The sequence below is a fragment of the Neoarius graeffei genome, chromosome 2 (assembly GCF_027579695.1).
Source record: "Neoarius graeffei isolate fNeoGra1 chromosome 2, fNeoGra1.pri, whole genome shotgun sequence".
In the NCBI taxonomy this organism is placed as follows: Eukaryota; Metazoa; Chordata; class Actinopteri; order Siluriformes; family Ariidae; genus Neoarius; species Neoarius graeffei.
The window spans coordinates 52,036,691-52,059,583 of NC_083570.1; the positions used below are offsets into that span (position 1 = coordinate 52,036,691).

Here is a 22,893-nt window from a genome sequence, read left to right on the forward strand (position 1 = left end):
GGTGTCCATAAGTGCATGTGGCATGAGGACACCCTAGGCTGTAGATCGATGATTGACTTTTTTGTAGTCGTTTCATCTGATCTACGACCGTATGTCTTGGACACTTGGGTGAAGAGAGGAGCAGAGCTGTCAACTGATCACTACCTGGTGGCGAGCTGGATCAGATGGTGGGGGAGGAGGCCAGACAGACCTGGCAGGCCCAAATAAGTAGTGAGGGTATGCTGGGAACGTCTGGCAGAGGCTCCCGTCTGTCGGCTCTTCAACTGCCACATCCGGCAGAGCTGGGGGAGGATGGGGACATTGAGTCCAAGTGGGCCATATTCTGCATCTCCATTGCTGAGGCGGCCGTGCAGAGCTGCGGCTGCAAGGTTGTCCGTGCCTGTCATGGCGGTAATCCCCAAACCCGGTGGTGGAACACCTGCGGTAAGGGGAGCCGTCAAGCTGAAGGAGTCCTATTGGACTTGGTTAGCCAGTGGGTCTCCAGAGGCAGCTGACAGATACCGACAGGCCAAGTGGAATGCGGCTCTGGCGGTCACTGAAGCAAAAACTTGGGTGTGGGAGGAGTTCAGTGAGGCCATGGAAAGTGACTTTTGGTCGGCCTTGACGAGATTGTGGCAAACCGTCCGGCGGCTCAGGAAGGGAAAACAGTGCTCTGTCCATACTGTTTACAGCGAGGATGGAGTGCCGTTGACCTCAACTGGGGACATAATCTGATGGTGGAAGGAATACCTTGAGGATCTCCTCAATCCCACCTTCATGTTTTCCAAGGAGGCTGCAGAGGGTGCTTGGGAGGACTCGCCCATCACAGGGGCTGAGGTTGCTGAGGTGATTTTAAAAAGCTCCTCAGTGGCCGGGTTCCGGGGGTGGATGAGCTTCATCCTGAGTTCCTGAAGGCACTGGATGTTGTTGGGCTGTCTTGGCTGACACACCTCTTCAACATTGCCTGGAGGTTGGGGACAGTGCCTTTGGATTGGCAGACTGGGGTGGTGGTCCCCCTTTCTAAAAAAGGGGACCGGAGAGTGTATTCCAACTATAGGGGATCACACTTCTCAGTCTCCCTGGGAAAGCCTATGCTGGGGTGCTGGAGAGGAGAGTTCAGTCAATAGTCGAACCTCGGATTCAGGAGGAACAATTTACCCCTTCCTTTTCCACCAAATCAGTTCCAGGGCTGGTTCAGGGCCAGTGCTTAGTTTGGAACCGGGTTTTCTGTTTCCACTGACAAAGAACTGGCTCTGGGCCAGAAAAAAAACGGTTCCAGGGTAGCACCAGCTCTTTGATGGGCTAGAGGAAAGAACTGCTTATGTCAGCGGGGGGGCGGAGTTGTTAAGACCAACAACAATGGCAAGACCGTGAGAGGGCACCATTTTTAAATAAGCGATGAGATATCATGGATGCAGTAAAGCAGCAGTCATCCATTGTTGTTGCTGCTGCTTCTTCTCAGTGTTGTTGCTTCGATGTTCGCGCCAAGGTTTATACAAACACAGCGACGTAACTGACATATACAGTGACGTAATGACGTGGCTCCCCTTAGCACCCAGAGCTATGGAAAAGCAAACTGGTTCTCAGCTGGTTCGCAAGTTGAACGAGTTGTGAACCAGCACCAGCACTGGCCCCTAACCAGCCTTGGAACTGATTTGGTGGAAAAGGGGTAAATGTGGTTTTCGTCCTGGTCATGGAACACTTGACCAGCTCTTTACCCTTGCAAGGGTACTGGAGGGTGCATGGGAGTTTGCCCAACCAGTCTACACATGTTTTGTGGACCTGGAGAAGGCTTACAACTGTGTCACTTGGGGTGCCCTGTGGGGGGTGCTTTGGGAGTATGGGGTTAAGGGCCCATTACTGCGGGCCATTCGGACCCTATATGACCGGAGCAGGAGTTTGGTTCGTGTTGCCAGCAGTAAGTTGGACTCGTTCCTGGCACATGTTGGACTCTGCCAGGGCTGCCCTTTGTCACCTGTTCTGTTCATAACTTTTTTTGGACAGAACTTCTAGGCACAGCCAAGGGGCAGAGGGTGTCCAGTTTGGTGGCAGCAGAATCATGTCTCTGCTTTTTGCGGATGATGTGGTCCTGTTGGCTTCATCAATCTGTGACTTACAGCATGCGCTGGGACAGTTTGCAGCCAAGTGCGAAGTGGCTGAGATGAGGATCAGCACCTCCAAGTCCGTGGCCATGGCGCTCAGCTGGAAATGGGTGGAGTGCCTACTCCTGGTCATGGGGGAGTTGCTACCTAAAGTGGAGTCGTTTAAGTATCTCAGGGTCTTGTTCACAAGTGAGGGTAAGGGGGAGCAGGAGTTGGACAGACGGATTGGGGCAGCGTCAGCAGTGATGCGGATGCTAAACTGGTCTGTTGTGGTAAATGGAGAGATGAGCCAAAAGTCTGTCTACGTTCCCACTCTCACCTATGGTCACGAGCTATGGGTTGTGACCGAAAGAATGAGATCGCAGATACAAGCAGTAGAAATGAATTTTCTCCGCAGGGTGGCTGGGCTGTCCCTTAGAGAGACAAGGTGAGAAGCTTGGTCATTTGGGAGAGACTCAGAGTAGAACCACTGCTCCTCCACATCAAAAGGAGTCAGTTGAGGTGGTTTGGGCACCTTGTTAGGATGCCCCCTGGATGCCTCCCAAGGGAGGTTTTCTGGGCATGCCCCATGGGGAGGAGACCCCGGGGCAGACCCAGGACACACTGGAGAGATTACATCTCTCGGCTGGCCTGGGAATGCCTCGGTTTTCCCCCGGAAGAGCTGGTGGAGGTGGCTGGAGAGAGGGAAGTCTGGGCTGCTCTGCTTAGGCTGCTATCCCCGCGACCCAGATCTGGATAAGCGGTCGAAGATGGGTGCCTGGTCACCTTCGTTTCATTTGTTAATATACATCCCTTCTTAGATTTGCAAAATTTTTTTAAAAAAGTTGGGATTGAGCCAATTATGGCTCATAATGAGGTAAAACAATTAATGTGATTTTAAAACAGGTGATCTGTAATCATGATTTGGAACAAAATCAGTATCCAGGAAAGGCCTAGTGTTTGAGGAGCAAAGATGGACTGAGGCTCTCCAGTTTATTCACAAATGCAAGAGGAAAATTATTGAAATGTTAACAGTTTTCCTTCAAGACAGATAGGAAGGGATTTGGATATTTCACTTTACGGTGCATAATATCATTAAACAACTCGAGGAATTTAAGTGTGTAAAGGGCAAGGGCTGAAGCCTAAGCTGAACACCCGTGATCTCTGATCCCTCAGATAGCACTGCGTCAAGAACCGACATTCATCTATAGCTGATATAACCACATGGGCTTGGGATTAATTTGGCAAATGCTTTGTCAAGCATGGCAGTAGAGTTACATCCACAAATGCCAGTTAAAACTTTACTGTGCAGAAAGGAAGCCTTATGTTAACTGTCACGAAGCATCATTTATTTCTCTGGACTCCAAGGCATCTGGGATGGACCATCACATAGTGGAAACGTGTTTTATGGTCCGACAAATCAGTAGTCCAGCCCCCCCAAAAAAAAACTAATAAATGGATGCCATGTGCTCCAGACCAAAGACAAGAAGCACCATCCAGACTGTTACCAGCAACAAGTCCAAAAGTCAGGGTCTGTCATGGTATGGGTTGTGTCAGTGCCCTTGGTAAAGGTAACTTTGTACTTCTGTGATGGAGCATTAATGCAGAAAAGTACACTGAGATTTTGGAGCAACATATGCAGCCTTAAGGCCTCTGCATGCTCTTGCGACAAGGCTTTCGCAGATAGCTTTTCGCAAACAGTTGTAATTTATCGTTGAGCGGGGAGTAATAGGCGTGCGCGATGTTATTCACCGCCACAACGCAAGGGGGCGCGAAGTCGCGAAATCGCTAGGAGTAGTTGGTGGGTGTGGTTAGTGGAGTGTTTATCCTCCAGTTACTTATAATAACTAGAACTGGAGTCATATAGATGTACGTACTTCCTCACTTCCTCGATCAACCGCTCTTCGTGCTGCTCCATCTTTGCTCGTGTTTTTAAAAATGGCGGTCGTGAAAACAAAACAAACCGGGAAAGTAGGGAAGCGGAAGTGCGTGTACAGCGGATGTAGAGTGGACCAATCAGAGCCCTCTTGTCTGCGACGCTGTCTGCGAGGCTGTCTGCGGTGGTAACAATTTTTGGGAGGTGCGCAGAGTGTCTGCGAAGGGGGGGGGGGGGGGGCTTCGCAGACGCCATCTGCGACACCATCTGCGAGGACTGCGTTGTCCGCATAAATTGGCCTTTAAGGGCGACCGCTTTTCCAGGGAGAGTTCAACAAGGCAATGCAAAACCACATTCTACACACATTACAAAGGCATGACTATGGAAGAAGAGAGTGCCTGTCCCCTCTGTCCCCAATAGAGAATGTGTGGAGAATTTTGAAACACTAAAATACGATGACCCTGTACTGTTGCACACCTTATGGTTGGTTTGTAGGAAAAATGGGACAAAATAACACCTGAAAATCTTCTTCCCTTGGTGTCTTCAGTCCCTAAACATCTTTGAAATGTTGTGAGAAGGAATGGCAACATTACAAAGTGATAAATGCTTCACCATCCCAACGATTTTTGAAACGTTACAAGAATCAAAATTAAAATGTGTTTATTTTGAAAAAAACAGTTAAACTCCTAAGTTAAAACATCAAATAATGTGCTGTTGTATTGTTTTGAGTGCGATACAGGTCAAAGATTATTTACAAATCATTTTCAGTTTCAACGTACCATCCCAGCTTTTTCTGATTTGGGATTGTACTGTACTTTTTATATCTGAAATGCACTGTCAAGATTAAATTGCTTCGGTTACGTTTACAGCAGGGCAGCACGGTGGTGTAGTGGTTAGCGCTGTCGCCTCACAGCAAGAAGGTCCGGGTTCGAGCCCCGTGGCCGGCGAGGGCCTTTCTGTGTGGAGTTTGCATGTTCTCCCCGTGTCCGCGTGGGTTTCCTCCGGGTGCTCCGGTTTCCCCCACAGTCCAAAGACATGCAGGTTAGGTTAACTGGTGACTCTAAATTGACCGTAGGTGTGAGTGTGAGTGTGAATGGTTGTCTGTGTCAGCCCTGTGATGACCTGGCGACTTGTCCAGGGTGTACCCCGCCTTTCACCCGTAGTCAGCTGGGATAGGCTCCAGCTTGCCTGCGACCCTGTAGAACAGGATAAAGCAGCTAGAGATAATGAGATGAGACGTTTACAGCATTTAGCAGACACCTGTATTCAGAGCAACTTATTGAAGAGCTTTGGAGTCTCTAGGGGTGTTCACACGGCAACTTTTACTCCAGTGTAGCAACGGGGCTGCCCCGGTAGAGCGCTTACACGGTACAAAGTTATACCGGTGTAGCCCCTGAAAGCTGCTTAAACCGGTACAAATCTAATCCTGCTCGGGAGGTGGTTTAAGAAATTTACTCCGGAGTAAATGCTAGTTTGCGGGGCAGCACAGATTATAAAATGGGACGTCTGAACGCTACAGGGGTAGACTCGCTACGCGTGAGGAGAGTTGATTACATACGGGCATTGCATAATTTGCATCCTGGTATTTTCCGCTTCCAAAATGGCGAATATCAACAACAGAACTGCATGTGTTCCAGTGTTGCCAGATTGGGTGGTTTTAAGTGCATTTTGGCGCATTTGAACATATTATTTTGGGCTGGAAAACATCAGCAGTTTCTGGCAACACTGGTGTCTTTATCCACGTTGTTTTCCCGGCGCTTGGTGATGCCATGACGACCAGGAAAAGGAAGTACATTTTCACGCATGCGCATATTTCATTTCCGCATTATTACTGTCGTATAGCACGGTCGCAAAAACTGCCGTGTGAACGCAAGTGGGGCTGCACCGGTGCTAACACGCTTCTCTCTAGTAAGCAGGTTTGTGACGTGTAAACGCTCCACAAAATTTACACCGGTGTAAGATATATCGCAACAAAATACATCGGTGCAGCATCGATGCAAATATGTGCCGTGTGAACACCCCTATTGTTGAAAATGCATCCTCATGCTAGTTCACTAGCACTAAAAGCATCATTGAGAATATTTTGTGAAAACCAGATTTATTTTTGTTTCCATTAAAGATTTTTTTTTTTTAAAAAGACTCCACACAAACCCATAAATTGACAAACTAATCACTCGATTATAACAAAATAAATGGCATAAACTGTAAACAAAAGCTTCATCTGATGGATTATTATTATTAGCATCGAAGTAGGTCCACGTTACTGTGATCATTTTGTGCTCCCAGCTCTGTCCTTTTATGGAATTTTGTGGGTGTCACTAAATGCAAATGAGCTGTGTCAGGAACAAGCTGTGCATTTTACAGGTGATCAACATACACATGCAAGTACGAAGAAAATCAGTGTTCGTGAAACTTTTTTTGACACTGGTGGAACAATTTTTAGTTTTCTTTGACTTGCACAAACATTTACATGCAACAAAGATTAAAGATTAAACAAAGAGGCCCAGTGTTGCTTCTTTTTAGTGTGTGTGTGTGTACCTAGATATGAACATAATAGTTCTAATTGTGTGGGCGGCACGGTGGTGTAGTGGTTAGCGCTGTCGCCTCACAGCAAGAAGGTCTGGGTTCGAGCCCCGTGGCCGGCGAGGGCCTTTCTGTGTGGAGTTTGCATGTTCTCCCCGTGTCCGTGTGGGTTTCCTCCGGGTGCTCCAGTTTCCCCCACAGTCCAAAGACATGCAGGTTAGGCTAACTGGTGACTCTAAATTGAGCGTAGGTGTGAATGTGAGTGTGAATGGTTGTCTGTGTCAGCCCTGTGATGACCTGGCGACTTGTCCGGGGTGTACCCCGCCTTTCGCCCGTAGTCAGCTGGGATAGGCTCCAGCTTGCCTGCGACCCTGTAGAAGGATAAAGCGGCTAGAGATAATGAGATGAGTTCTAATTGTTCGGAAGGTGTTTTCTATAACAGCAGCTCTGACAGTAGAGTCACTGCAAAGCAAATCACAGGCTTATTTTTCAGTGCCCTCATTCTGTTTCTGTAGACTAGCAGCTAATTCCCAGGGATGTTTCTGACAGATGCACCACGTGCTATTTACCAAATGAAAATGTATCATTGATGTGGTGAAGTTTTCTGCAAGGAGGTGTGTAAGCTTATGAAACATTTATGGAAGAGGTCTCCAGTATTGACATTTTACAACGGGAAAGTCTTCAGGACAGAGAGGTTTGCACTTTACGTTTCTTACAACCTGACGCGCTGTGTTTTATCTTATTGAAGAGACAGGAAAAAAGAGGCTGGTGAGTGAACGGCTGCTTATAGCTGGTATAACATGGTAAAGGCATTCCTCAACATTGAATATAACTATACTGGATAAAAATAAATGAAATAAGTTGTTCCACGAAATCAAGTCGTACGTGAGCACTTCAAGGTGGTTATAAGCCATGTACAACGAGGTTTGTTTGTTTCGTTATATTCATGTTCACTGGATTTTGAGAAATGGAGCATTTTTATTTTTTGCAAATTTGATAAACACTATACAAAACATCTGTATCGGTATTATCAGTAATTTGTGAAAAATACTTTAATAGTAATTCTTGAAAAATAAAAGATACACTTTCACCATAAAATACTTTTCTTTTTTTGGGGTCCTCAGTTAGTTCAGCAACACGCTCCGCCATTTTGTTTTTCCCTACTCACGGTCTATGAGCTGATAATTTAGTAGTCGAGTAGCCAATCAGAGTGCATAATTGCTCATATCCCGTGAATGTGGATAGAATATTAGCTGATTATGCTGTTAATTCTTTTCCTATAACTTTCCCTCATGATTTTTAGTTCATAGCACAAACACAGCTGTTTATACATTTCGAAAAGATATACTCTTTAAATTTACTATGTGCTGTTCATTATGTCTGAAACGAACGCATTCTTGGTTGAGTTTTAACGTATTTGCATAATGCAGTTTCAGCTTGTGAGGAAATGCTGTTCCTAAAGAATTTATTATTTTATTTATTTTTTTTTTTGGTAGAAAAAGACTGAACTATGTGAATCATGCCCGCCGTTTGGCAGAGGGGGACTGGACAGGGACCGACAGTGATGAAGAGAAGGAGAAACAGAAAAGCCAGCAGCAGGATGAGACGGAAGAAGAAGAAGGGATGGAGGTTGAGCAACGCAAAAAGCTGCCAAAGCACTACGCCAACCAGGTTATAACGGCATGAACATGTAGACTATCTGTTAGGTCAAATAGCATACGGTATGCTTGTGTGATATTTTAAAACTGAAAAATCATCAATATCACAATAAACGATTTAATCGTCCAGAAGCGATAGCCTAAAAAGACAGGAAAAGGAGCATTTCTGCCATTTCATGTTTAAGGATAGGAGGAGAGGGAGGAATAATATTAACAGGCATTCATTCAGGGAAAACTCAGCTGGATGGTGAGTGTTTAAGTGATTCTACTGGAATGCTCCGTAAATAGTGAAAATAAAAAATTAAAACATAACTGAACATTTTGACGTAATTTTTTTTTTTTTTTTTTGAAATTGGTTGTCTAATGTTCACATGGTCAACATTTTCTCTGTTCGGTGGGAAAAAAAAAATTTAACAAAATTGACTCACTTCCTAATTATCAGCATTTACACGGTTTGTAAAGTGTTAGATTTAGATCTGACACTTTATTGTAGATCTGCTTAACCTTTTTAGTCAAAATCTTAATTTTTTAAAAAAATCTTTAATTTAAAAAAAAATCAAACTGATGTTAAATAAATAGACTTGTCTAATGTTGGCTAAGTTGAATATGCACTGATAGGTTTTTATTGCATGTTAATAAACATTCTCTGTTTACCGTGACAGAAAGTGAGAACACAGGAGATGGGAAAAGGGGGCAGGGCTTTCAGGACATGTTTGTTGATATTGGAGAGTTCAAAAAATCTACGCAGATTTACCCAAACCACTCTATGCACTTTCTCAGCTACTTTATCATTTTTATCCCCCGCTGGCTGAAAGACCCGAAGGGGGATTATGTCGTGGCGATGTCCGTCCGTCCGTCCGTCTCAGGAAGGGTGCTCACCTTCTGAAATCAACTCCTCTCACGATTTTTGAAGGAATTTCACGAAACTTGGCCAAAGGCATTATTATATGTCGGTAGTATGGTTATTGTTTTGTTCAATTCAGTTGCATTTTACCAGAGTTTACAGCCCTTGATTAACAACCTTGTGCTTTTTTACAATTTCATGAGTGTGTTTTTTCCTTCTGACATCAACTCCTCTCACAAGTTTTGGACGAATTTCTCGAAGCTTGGCGAAAGGCCTTGTTATAAGACAGTAATACGCATATTGCGATTTCATTTCATTTGTGAAAATTTTACCAGAGTTTTGACCCTTGATTTAAATAACTTTGGCAATTTCATGAGGGTGTAGGTTCTTCTGAATTCAACTCTTCTCGCAATTTGTGGAGGAATTTCACCAAACTTGGCAAAAGGCTTTGTTATATGACAGTTATACGCATATTGAAATTTCATTTAATTTGGGCAAATTTTCCCAGAGTTATGCCCTTGATTATTAACAAACTTGTACTTTGGCAGTTTCATCAAGGTGTGCTTGCTTTCTGAAATCAACTCCCCTCACAATTTTTATCCCCCCGCTGGCCTAAAGGCCCGAAGGGGGATCATGTCCTGGCGATGTCCGTCCATCCCAGGAAGGGAAATCAACTCCCCTCACAATTTTTGGAGGGATTTCACGAAACTTGACAGGATTCTTTGTTATATGTTGGTGATACGCAGATTGCAGTTTCGTTCAGTTCTGTAGCATTTTACCAGAGTTATGGCCTAGTTGCCAGCGGGGGATATTGTGCTCTCGGAGCATGCTTGTTTTTCTCATTTTGGGTTTTTCTCAACGTACACTACCGTTCAAAAGTTTGGGGTCACTTTGAAATGTCCTTATTTTTGAAAGAAAAGCACTGTTCTTTTCAATGAAGATCACTTTAAACTAATCAGAAATGCACTCTATACATTGCTAATGTGGTAAATGGCGATTCTAGCTGCAAATGTGTGGTTTTTGGTGCAATATCTCCATAGGTGTATAGAGGCCCATTTCCAGCAACTCTCACTCCAGTGTTCTAATGGTACAATGTGTTTGCTCATTGCCTCAGAAGGCTAATGGATGATTAGAAAACCCTTGTACAATCATGTTAGCACCGCTGAAAACAGTTGAGCTCTTTAGAGAAGCTATAAAACTGACCTTCCTTTGAGCAGATTGAGTTTCTGGAGCATCACATTTGTGGGGTCGATTAAATGCTCAAAATGGCCAGAAAAAGGTCTTGACTATATTTTCTATTCATTTTACAACTTATGGTGGGAAATAAAAGTGTGACTTTTCATGGAAAACACAAAATTGTCTGGGTGACCCCAAACTTTTGAACGGTAGTGTGTTTGAATGGATATATTTGCTGAACTTCAGTAATTGGTTCTGGACTTTTGGACACTGTATAATCTGCGATAAACAACACTGGATATCACAGCAACGTAATATCATGTAGGGACAATAATATAATTATAGCATTTAAGCTTAGTGTATGGTAAGACATTAATAGTGGAAGAAATTATCTCGGTTCTCACATTTGCCTCCCTGTTTCTGAATGTGATAGAAATACTCTCTGCTAACTCATAATGCCTCATCTTGGCCTTTTTTTTTTTTTTTTTAAATAAATACTCCTACAGCTCATATCATACCGGCTGATAATTAAAATGTTGAAATATTGCAGACCCGCACCACAGACTGGTCCTGTGGAGCATTAGTTCAGGGCTGTGTTTTAAACTTTAAACTCTCTGTACAGCTGATGTTGTCAGAGTGGCTGGTGGACGTCCCTGTGGATCTTGGCACCGATTGGCTGCTGGTGGTCTGTCCTGTGGGGAAGCGCTCGCTCATCGTTGCATCCAAGGTTTGGACTAATCACTCTCCTATATGAACATATTGTATCTGTTTTTTTTTAATTACTGATGTATAAAAATGTCATGATTGGCTTTTTCATTTTCCTCACTAACTGCCTCAAACCTCAGGGAAAAAGAAGTCGTCTTTTTGTTTTTCATAAAGGCAAAGAAGCCTCGTGATGTGATGTAATATTCATAATGGCCACCATTCCACTTGCTCTTTTATTCATGAGGAAATATTGATTTTTAATTTCTCCATGCAAGCAGAATTTAAATGCCGTGTCGAACAGGAAATTGAACTCGGACATGAATTTGTGTTATAAGGGCCTCATGAAATTGGTTCGAGGGCTGTCGCTGAATGTTAATACACCTCTTTAATTTTTTTTTTTAAAACATTGAGAAGGATATGAATACGTTTTGAAGTAGATAACTCATTTTAATTAGATGGTAGTATGAGAAATAAAACACGAGCTGTTATAATAACGCAATCAAAGACGGGTTGGTGGGATTTTCTAGTAACGGCACACTTGTCCAATTATGGTTGCTTTTAATGTTGAGCATCTACAAAAGAAGTTAGTTCCAGGTATCGCTTTAGTTGTAGCATTTATAAAGAGTTATTCTCTCCCCAGCCCTTTTTGTTTAACATGTTACCTTCTCAGCGTAAACTTCACCGTATTAACATTTACACGGTTTTTAATGTGTTTTAAAAATGCCCTGTTTTAGTTACCATTGCCCTGCCCAAAAAAATAAATAAATACAAGTCACACACTAATATTTTGTTGGACTGCCTTTAACTTTGATTACAGTATGCATTTGCCATGGCATTGTTACGATTACAGAAGCGTATTGCTGTCACACCAGAAAAAAGTTAAAAATCAGTGTCGCGGAATAATGTAAAAAGTTTAACAATATATTTTCATGTTCTTACGTGAAATATTTCATGTTGTAACATGATAATTTGGTATTGCGTTATAATGTGATAGATTCAAACATGAGTTTAAAGTTATGGCTTGAATGAGGTGTGTGTCGGTGGGGGGGAATAAACTGGGTGATGAGGGGACTTGACTAGAACAGTGTTCCCTGTGTCTGAGTGGGTTTCCCCCGGGTGCTCCGGTTTCCCCCACAGTCCAAAGACATGCAGGTGGCCTAGGTGTGAATATTTCCTAAGCCTGGAATTGGGTGGGTTGTGGCAGGAAGGGCATCTGGCGTAAAACTATGCTCCAATTAATATGACGCATGGACCTGGCAACAGTGCTGGACAAGGGAGAAGACGATGATGGCTGATTTATGTTGGAAGTAAATGTGTATGACTTTAAGAAGGCTTTGAATACTACAAGAAGGCACATTAGTAGTGTTTTATGTTGGTAATTAATGACTTTTAGATCCGGAGCCACTCTCTGGCCTGAAAATGGGACAGCAGCCAATCACTGGGCATTATTCCCACACACATTCATGCACTCATTCACACCTAAGGCCAATTTATCTTCACTACTCCTGCAGATGGTGTGAGGAAACCAAAGAGTCCAAAGGAAACCCACATGAACATTAGGGTGCATCAGTTGCCCCCTAAAAATGAAAAGTTCCTCCAATCATGATGCATTTTTGTTTTTATGTTCCTTTTGGTAAGAAAACACACTGGGTGCAATCTCATCTCATTATCTCTAGCCGCTTTATCCTGTTCTCCAGGGTCGCAGGCAAGCTGGAGCCTATCCCAGCTGACTACGGGCGAAAGGCGGGGTACACCCTGGACAAGTCACCAGGTCATCACAGGGCTGACACATAGACACAGACAACCATTCACACTCACATTCACACCTACGCTCAATTTAGAGTCACCAGTTAACCTAACCTGCATGTCTTTGGACTGTGGGGGAAACCGGAGCACCCGGAGGAAACCCACGCGGACACGGGGAGAACATGCAAACTCCGCACAGAAAGGCCCTCGCCGGCCACAGGGCTCGAACCCAGACCTTCTTGCTGTGAGGCGACAGCGCTAACCACTACACCACCGTGCTGCCCACTGGGTGAAATATTTTGACAAAATTCAAAAGTTTAATGGTGGCACCAGGAGCTCAAAGTTATGGAAAAAGCTGCTATTTTATGACACAATTTCAATCACTTTTCATGAAACATTATGGCACCTTATAGAGCAGGGGTGGGCAATTATTTTTTCCATGGGGCCACATGAGAAACAGAAAATTTTGTGGAGGGTCGGACCAAAAGGCTGAACTAAATTCTGCATAATATTAATTGTATTTCTTTATATAAAGCAATAAATAACATTGTTTTTACAAGCTGCTAAGACTGGTAAGAGTATGGAAGAAACGAGGTTGCCTTACAAAAAACGTCATTTATTCAATCAAATTTCCCAAAACAATGGTTAACAAAATGTGAACGTTTGTACCATTTTTTTCAGTCACATTCAGCCCAAAACACAATAAAGACATCACAATATTGTCTTTCTACTCCAAATATCAAGCAAGATGCATCATATTATAATAATGATGCCCACATTTGTAGTCTAATCACCTCATTTGGTGTTTTTTATTTGTTCAGTGAGAGAAATCTCGTCTCTGTTGGTCTTTAACGAGTGCATCAGAGTCAGGTTAAATGTCTGAGGTGGAGATGCGAAGCACAGCTGACGGATGATCATCAGTCGATTCGGTGTAGGAATCAGAGCTACAGATCGGCTCGGGCTCCGGCGCCTGCTGGTGACGTCACACTATGTGATTGGCTGGACCGTTTGAAGGATGATGTACAAGTTTGTGGTTGGTCTGGACAAATTACGGAAGTAGTTATCGCTGGATTAGGTTTCGTGGGATTTCATGTCATGTTCATGTCGCGCGCATTGCGTTTTTGTTGAACACAACTTCAAAATAAAAGCAGTGCACATTCAGTCCATTCATGGGGTAAAATTAGAAAATACGTTTATTTTGTAATTTCTAATTAACCTTACGCGGGCCGGTCAGAATGAACCAAAGGGCCGGATGCGGGCCGGAAAATGCCCAGGTCCGTTATAGAGTATACCAAATATCTTAGATCCACATTTTTAGTACATATTCTAAATACATTATCAAGCCCAGTTTGAGTTTTAGCTGTTCATTGAATCATTGTTCAACTACTTTTAAACAATACAAATGTATTATGAATCACATTAATGCTTCTCAATCCCTTGCAAAGGTTCTTAACATGATCTCTGGCTCACAAGGAATCAATAAATGGAGTCCAACATTGTGATTCAAACCTTACGCGAAAACATAAAATAAGCGTTTTTTGGCAAAAAATGAACCTCATGGTGCCACCATTAGACTTTTGAATATGGTCAAAAAAATTTTACAGGATGTCTTTATTGGTGAAAAGGAACACCCAAACAAAAATGCATCAGATTTTATGAAAGTGAGGGCAACTGATGCACCCTAATGAACGTGCAGAAACAGTAACCCGAGCTTAGGAGCCCTGCAAATCACTTGAAATACTATTGAAATTCTCATTGTTTAACATATTGATTGATTAAATTAATTTTGCATAATAGGGCTCTACATCATCATATACTAAAGGTGGATACTGCATGAATCGTTTCCCTTCTTTGCTACCAGGAGGGAACAGACACAACTCGGCCATCGGGAAAGGTTTGTAATACCGGCCTGAACTTATTTAACGTATTTTAAAAACGCCAACTGCAACTGTCTTTTGGGAATTAGGTTTGTTTTATGAATTCCTACAGACTACACCATCCTAGACTGCATTTACAGTGAAGTGGATAGGACGTACTACATCCTGGATGTGATGTGCTGGAGGGGGCATCCTGTCTACAACTGTACAGTGAGTCCATTTATTCTTTGAGTTTAATCATGATTTCAGTGCTGTCGTTGCTTTTTACATCCTGATGTTTGCAAATGGGTGTTCTTTTACTGAATTGTTTAGACAACACGCATACTTGGCAACCAAGTACGGTATAAGTGAACTGTATTGAAATTTTTAATAACAGACGGAGTTCCGGTTTTACTGGTTGCAGTCGAAGGTTAAAGAAGTGGAAGGACTTTCAGAGATTTGCAGACGAAACCCTGTGAGTTCCTTATTCGTACGAAAGGCTAAAGGTTTAACAGTAGGTTATTATCTAACGTACTGGCTATCTTGTTCCCCCACATTTGTTTGCAGTTCCGTTTTGTGAGTCTGAACAGCATCAGCTGCACAACAGAGTCCATTCAAAAGGCCCTGGCACACGACTACAGCTTCAGCGTAAGAGCATTGGAATGTTTTATTCATGCATGTAATTGAACTGTTTTGAAAAACAACTTGTTTCTCTGGTGGGGTTTCCAGAGTGGATTATATGGAAAGTCTGGTGGTGTAGTGGTTGGCAACGTCACCTCAGAGCAAGAAGGTTCTGGGTTTGAGCCCAGCAGCCGACAGGGGCCTTTCTGTGTGGGGTTTGTATGTTCTCCCCGTGTCTGCGTGGGTTTCCTCCGGGTGCTCTGGTTTCCCCCCACGGTCCAAAGACATGCAGGTTAGATTAACATGGGGCAGCCATGGCCTGAGGTTGGGCTGAAGTGCCCTTGAGCAAGGCACCTAACCCCAACTATTCCCTGGGCACTGTAGCATAGCTGCCAATAGAGATCTTGCAGTCACGTGACCGGAAAGTACACAGCCGCCATCTTGTCGGTAAAAAACACCGCTGAATACTGCTGCACTCGTGTACAGAATGGATCAATTTCAACCGACGGACTACACGGCTCATTTTTCTAATGAACAGATAACTAGATATATGTCTAAAATAAACGATCTACAGATTAGTGACTCTTATGGCTTACCGGATGGAGTTTTCACGACCGGATTTTGAACTGCCAGCGGAATACCCGGACGTGTATAATTACCTCATCAACTTTCCCTCGCTGTTCAGTGGTGAAGCACTGCGTGCCTATAAATCTCTGGACAGTTATCTTTACAGAAATTCAGGATTTGTCAGCGACTCAGATGTGGCATCTTGTAAACAAGAATCCTCATTGGACGGGTAAGTCACTTAAGAATTGAGTATAGCACTGACCAGCCGATTATAGAATAAGGTAATTCCAAATCGTCCGTCTTGTTTACCATGGATCTGGCGTTGGAGAGGTAGAGGCTTAGCAGTGGAGGTTTGAGTGGCTGTTTTCTGAGCTTAGTCAACAGGCCGGCTCTGCAGCCTCGCTTTTGCTTCCGCTCCCGACGCCGCCTCCTTCGCTTTGCTTCTGATAACAATCCACGGAGACCCCGCTGGTCTCGCTATCTCGTCCGGAATGTTGTGCATGCGATGGAAATCGCTACAAACCGTCATTTTCTGCTGGAAACCAATGTCCAGTAAGTCCATACGGTTGTAGTGGATATTGAAGTCTGGTACAGACGAACAACACGCAAAAATACACACAAAAAACATAAAAAACGTGCACAGGTAGGGAGAGCTTGTAGCCGCAGCCGTTGTAGTAGAATTGTATATAGTAGGGTTTTCCAGAAGAAAAGGTAGAAGTAAAAGCAGAAATAGAACCAGAAGTAGAAGTAGAAGGCGGAAATATGGCATTTGACTGACAAGATGGCGTCTGTCACAATCTGGATTGGCTGTGACGTCACATGCAAGTGCTCCATAGGGCTGAACGATCTATCGTTTTCGACCGAAAATCGCGATCTCAGACAACACGATTTTGGGATCGTCAAAGCCGCGTTTTTTCTCAGTGCTCCTAAACTGACCCATGTTTTGTTTCGTCAATAATTTCACACATGTATGCTCTGTGTATTGCCCCAGCATGGTGTAAAAACACTCTGTGTCAGCTACCACTCTGTGTCACAGCCTCTCTGTGTCTCTGCTCGCAGCGCGCGGGTGGGGGAGGGGCTGCTCGCTCTCTCACACACACACACACACACACACACACACACACACACACACACACACACACACAGGAGGGAGGGGCTGCTCCCTCTCAGAGAGACACAGGCTTTTAGGATCATGGCAAGTCACACATTCACACAGTACAGTGCAGCTCCTGCAATAGCGACTGCTGCGCGCACTGCATCACTCTTACAGTATTTCCCACAGGGGAATTGTTGGCTCTAGTTATAATTTATAATGCTTATGTACATTCTTTTACAAAAGTGCAATATTTTGATGCTGCTGAGCCATTGATCAACCTTTTTTATGTCTGATATGTTGTAGATGGGAAAGTAAAAGAAGCAAAAGTTTACTTAAGAAAGATGGCTCTCTTTTTATTTTAAGTTATTATAACTTGTTCCTCAGGCACTCTATGTTAATAAACAGGCCTACATTTGAAATCTGTTGACCTCAGTTTTCATTCTTGCATTAGCTTTATGGAATTCATTGTATTAATTAATTTGCACTGAAACTCGATTTAAAGAAAAAAAATCGTGGTTGAAATCGAAATCGCAATATCTTCCAGAAAAATCGCAATTCATTTTTTTCTTAAAATCGTTCGGCCCTAGCTGCCAACTGCTCTGGTTATGTGTGTCTATTGCTCGTGTGTGTGTTCACTGCTTCAGATGGGTTAAATGCAGAGGTTAAATTTCACTGTGTGTTTGTCTGTGCTTGAGTGGACGTGTGACAAAGGCTTCTTGGCTTCACTAAAAAAAAAAAGAATAGAAATTGCACATATTCAGAGGTCGATACAGAGAAGGTGCCGTAAACAGTGATGGAAACAATCGGTTGATGTGGCTGATGAGCCATAAGACCTACTGTTTTGAGATCCATTTTAGTGTGCATAAAGCACTGTATAAACTCTAGCCATCATAAGAACAGAAAAGGTGCTTGATAAATGCCTGATATTGTAGAAGTATAATAAAGAGCACTTTCATGAGTCAGTTTGCAGAGTGTGAAGTGAATCAGAGCAAAGCTGATACTTTTGATTTGTTTGGCTTGGGTTAACACTGAAAATAACTTAAAAATTCCCAAAAGGAACCTGAAAGGCTGAACATGTAAGACCTTTTTTCATTAATTGGTCAGAAGTATGGCGACAGGAAAAAGTAAGCAACATTTTCCCAGGAGTGCACAGAAATCCCAATGATCACTCGAGCACAGGGAGCACTGACTCTTCACGAAGTACATGATTGGAGAATTATATAAATAAGTAGTTCAAAATGTTTTATGTATTGCTTCCAGCATTTTCTCCCTTTGTTTGTCGGTCCAGAGCACATGGAGCACTTCAGCTCTGTCCCCAGCTCTGGCTCAGCTGTACCTTAGCTGTACCTTGTGATTTTCAGTTTAGTAGTTCACATCTACAAAAAAAAATATGGTGTGCAACCCAAAATGCATGGCATGTTTGGTTCACTTCCTGCAGCTGGGTTGATTCAGGATCGACTCACTTTCTCACTGCAGTCAAACACTGGGTTTCGATTAGAACTGGACTGGGAGCACCTCAGACAGATCGTGTTAGGTCCGCAGCGGATGTGAGGTTAATGTGTTCACACCTGCTAAATAAACCGCACTGGGGGGAAATGCATGAGGGCTCAAACAGACGAAACTCTGGATATGCTAAAGCACCCTAACAGATAGTGCTTCCATACAGTGTACTATGCTTGCATGATATTCACTACATTTACGCAATACTCGATACGCTTACCTAATTTTCACTACACTTATGAAAAATTCACAATGTTTTTTCACTACACTTGCATAATATTCACTGTTTTTTCACTACACTTGCATAATATTCACTGTTTATTCACTATACTTGTGCAGTATTCGCTATGCTTATTCATGACACTAGCGCAATATTCATTATGCTTATTCACTATACTTGGGCAGTATTCGCTATGCTTATTCATGACACTAGCGCAATATTCATTATGCTTATTCACTATACTTGGGCAGTATTCGCTATGCTTATTCATGACACTAGCGCAATATTCATTATGCTTATTCACTATACTTGGGCAGTATTCATTATGCTTATTCATGACACTTGCGTAATTTTCACTACACTTGCATAATATTCACTGTTTATTCACTGTACTTGTGCATATGAGTAGCACGCTGTGTGAGCACAATCGCTATCGGGCGCGTTAAAATGTAAATAACTTTTCTAGAATTTCACCAAAACTCATTGAATTTTCAGCATTGTAAGAGAACTCCCTAAAGTATTATTCAGCAAAACCCCAGAATGATAGCACAAATCTAGAATTTTTAACAGAATTTTAGTTCTTAAAATTTAACGTAATTGTGGACGTCACGCGTAACATTTACACCCGTGAAAAATCACTTTGAATGCTGTTTTGAAAGTTTTGATCAAATATTCTCTATAATAAAAAATCACTTAAATATTATAAACAGTCTTTTAATGTATCAAAAAATAATTTTGATAAAGCAAGGAAATTCGGAAGAAAATTTGTTTTTTCTTTTGCTTGTTGTGTGCGTCACGCTACCAAAATCTAACTAACCCCTTCACGAACAATTCCAACTTTCATGGACTTGTAGCGCGAATAAACCTTTCAAAAAATATATATAATACTTCTCACCCAGTAAATTATGGCCCTTTTTCAGCTCACTTCAGCCCGACACGGCTCGCGTTTCGACTACCTCAGAGCAGCACGACTCAGCTCGCTTCAGCCCTACTCAGCACCCAAAACTCGCACGGTTTTGGAGTGGGGCTGAAGCGAGCCAAACCGAGCTGAGTGAGGTTGGGGGCGTGAGCAGACACTCCCCTGTGCACTGATTGGTGAGGAGGAGTGTCCTCACATGCCCACACACGCCCCGCGAGCGCGCTGGGATCTGTAAACACTGTAAACCCGGAAGAAGAATTACGAGAATTTCTGAAGCCTTATGCGCCTCGCCTCATCTATACGCTCTTGCCAGTATCTGTTGGCGTTGTTGGTGACAACAAGCCACAGCACCAAGACCAGCAACACTAACGACTCCATGTCCTCCATGTTTGTTTACTATCCGGGTCATGAGACTACCGCTTAAAAGGTCACTGATGTCACTGTTTGCACCGCCTAACGACATCACATGACGTCCACCCACTTTCGCTAACTCCACCCAATGTGTCCACCCACTTCCAGCCAGCACGGTTCAGCGCGGTTGTAGTCGAAATGCAACTCCAACAGCCCCGCTCAGCTCGACTCAGCCCAACTCAGCACGGCACGGCTCAGCCCAACTCGGCTGCGTTGGTAGTGGAAAAGCGGCATTTGAATCCTGGTGCTTTATATCCTCGTAGCTTCAGTAGATCTAGAGATTGTCAATTTAGTAAATCCCAAACGCTGTGAAACACGCCAGCCATCTATGGTGAGAAGTGCTGCTGTAGTTGAGAAACTTTCATTTCTCCCGCTTCCAACTAACTCCGTGACCCATACCAAAATAACAATGTCACGCTCATCACTTAAGGATGATTTTATGCCAAGTTTCACGGAAAAATACAGCGAAATAAACTTGCTAGAAGCATTTTTCAAAATCCCAAACATTATGAAACATTTCTTGTAGGGTTTCAGGTTACAAATTTCGAGAATAGAGAAATTGCGGCGCAAAAGTTTGCCACTAAACTCACGAAAATATTCCATCCTAGCGTGTTTCACAACCAAACTAGGCTATGTGACAGTCCGTGACCACCCAGGAATGTTCTAGGAGGTACGCTTCTAGCCACGTGCGATCGAGAAAGACGCCACGTAAAGGTAGTATTTCCACTGTCTTATGACGTTTTGCTTGTTTTAGCGCGATAAACAATGCATTATGGGTAATCATTAAAATTCTGATTTCGAGGTTTAAATGGGTAAAAACAACTAATTTTATATAGATATTGTAAAAATTGTGCCTAATAGTTATTTCAGTACATAAAATCAAAACCTGAATTTATTTTTTTCCCTGTTACACCATTGTGCATCTATAGCATGCTACTCATCTGCAGTATTCACTATGCTTATTCATGACACTAGCACAATATTCATTATGCTTATTCACTATACTTGTGCAGTATTCACTATGCTTATTCATGACACTTGCATCATATTCACTGTTTATTCACTGTACTTGTGCAGTATTCACTATGCTTATTCATGACACTAGTGCAATATTCACGATGCTAATTCACTCCATTTGCATAATTTTCAGGACACTTGTGCAATAGTCACTATGCTTATTCACAACTCTTGCGTAATATTCACTGCACTTATGTTCACGGTCCTTATTCACTATGAGCACATAACATTCACTATGCCTTTGACTCCCGCCTCCAGGTAGATGGACTCCTGTTCTACCACCATGAGACTCACTATACCCCAGGCACAACCCCACTGGTGGGATGGCTCAGACCTTACATGGTGCCAGACATCCTAGGTATCGAGGTGCCACAGTGCCCCCTCACCACCAAGCCGGACTACGCTGCACACCAGATGCAGCAGATCTTGGAGCAAAAGAAGCAGTCCAGTCAGGTTCGGCCTGCAGATCAGGACGGGAGATATGAGCTCGAGCATCTGTCCACGCCAGACGCAGCAACCATAAAGCACACACAGAGACCTGATTGCTAGTGGCTCAGCAACTACTGGTTTTGTATTGTGTCAAGGAATTCTCAATACTGATGGACACACGTTCTGGGATTTATTCAGTGTTTTCTGAAACCCTGTCAATTTTAGATGAGCTTGGAGACAGCTACTTTACTTTCCACACTGTATGTGGAGCTTCAGACATGATAAATTTGGCATTCGTTATTGATCAGTTAAACCTCCAATACTGTTTCGAACAACATTTCCAGAACGGTTTACATTTTGTTTCCTTTGTCTTAGCCTTCATCATTCAGTAAAATTGTTCAAATTGCTTCAATAATATGGTTTGATTAATTATTTAATGGTTTAACACTGTAGCTTGAGGATGACACGAAAAAGCAAAGAAAATCCAGCTTGGTTTATCAGATGTAAACTTGTATTAAGTGGAATTTACAAAACACCATTCTGTGTACAATGCTATAAAGTTGTCTGAATGCCTTTTCTGGAAAATTACATTTTGAAGTTTTAAACGTAAACCATCCTTTTCAATGAGGATGCTTAGAAAAACTCTTAACGCTGTATTAATAAGTGTATTTTTTTTATTCTTGACATTTTGGATACTTCTGGAACCCCCTCCCCTTTTGCTTGCTTGCTTTAATTTTTTTTAAAGAGAATTTAGCTTAAATAATTTAGCTTAAACAATTTAAGTTAAATTACATGTGTAGGTTTGCCTAGGAAGCTTGTCTGAATAAAATCGCTAAGGCAAAATGTGTTTGTGTGCAAAACCATTGATTGTGGGAATGTGTTCACTGATTGAAATGAAACTCAAATCTCTGAAATTCTTAAATGTCAGGTTGAGTTTATTTCTATAGTGCTTTTAACAATACACATTGTCGCAAAGCAGCTTTACAGAAAATTAAAGACTTTAAACATGAGCTAATTTTATCCCTAATTTATCACTGATGAGCACGCCTGTGGTGATGATGGCAGGAAAAACTCCCTGAGATGATATGAGGAAGAAACCTCGAGAGGAACTAGACTCAAAAGGGAACCCATCCTCATTTGGGTGATAACAGATAACATGATTATAAATAACTCACTTCTACAACCCCGATTCCAAAAAAGTTGGGACAAAGTACAAATTGTAAATAAAAACGGAATGCAATGATGTGGAAGTTTCAAAATTCCATATTTTATTCAGAAGAGAACATAGATGCTTGAAAGTTTGTGAATCCTTTAGAATTTTCTATATTTCTGCATAAATATGACCTAAAACATCAGATTTTCACACAAGTCCTAAAAGTAGATAAAGAGAACCCAGTTAAACAAATGAGACAACAATATTATACTTGGTCATTTATTTATTGAGGAAAATGAGCCAATATTACATATCTGTGAGTGGCAAAAGTATGTGAACCTCTAGGGTTAGCAGTTAATTTGAAGGTGAAATTAGAGTCAGGTGTTTTCAATCAATGGGATGACAATCAGGTGTGAGTGGGCACCCTGTTTTACAACCCCGATTCCAAAAAAGTTGGGACAAAGTACAAATTGTAAATAAAAACGGAATGCAATGATGTGGAAGTTTCAAAATTCC

At 42.5% G+C, this 22,893-nt stretch overlaps 1 protein-coding gene across 1 annotated transcript in view; it reads left to right on the plus strand.

Moving 5' to 3' along the window:
- The window catches only part of snupn (snurportin 1), a 48,032-nt gene extending 25,974 nt beyond the window's left edge, over positions 1-22,058 (plus strand). Inside the window, exons 3-9 of the mRNA XM_060914379.1 lie at positions 7,956-8,130; positions 10,760-10,864; positions 14,386-14,482; positions 14,578-14,675; positions 14,842-14,919; positions 15,012-15,092; positions 21,054-22,058. Of these exons, the coding sequence (XP_060770362.1) occupies positions 7,956-8,130; positions 10,760-10,864; positions 14,386-14,482; positions 14,578-14,675; positions 14,842-14,919; positions 15,012-15,092; positions 21,054-21,344 (925 nt within the window). The 3' untranslated portion in view covers positions 21,345-22,058. The remainder of the gene's footprint in view (positions 1-7,955; positions 8,131-10,759; positions 10,865-14,385; positions 14,483-14,577; positions 14,676-14,841; positions 14,920-15,011; positions 15,093-21,053) is intronic.
- Positions 22,059-22,893: the final 835 nt, after the last annotated feature.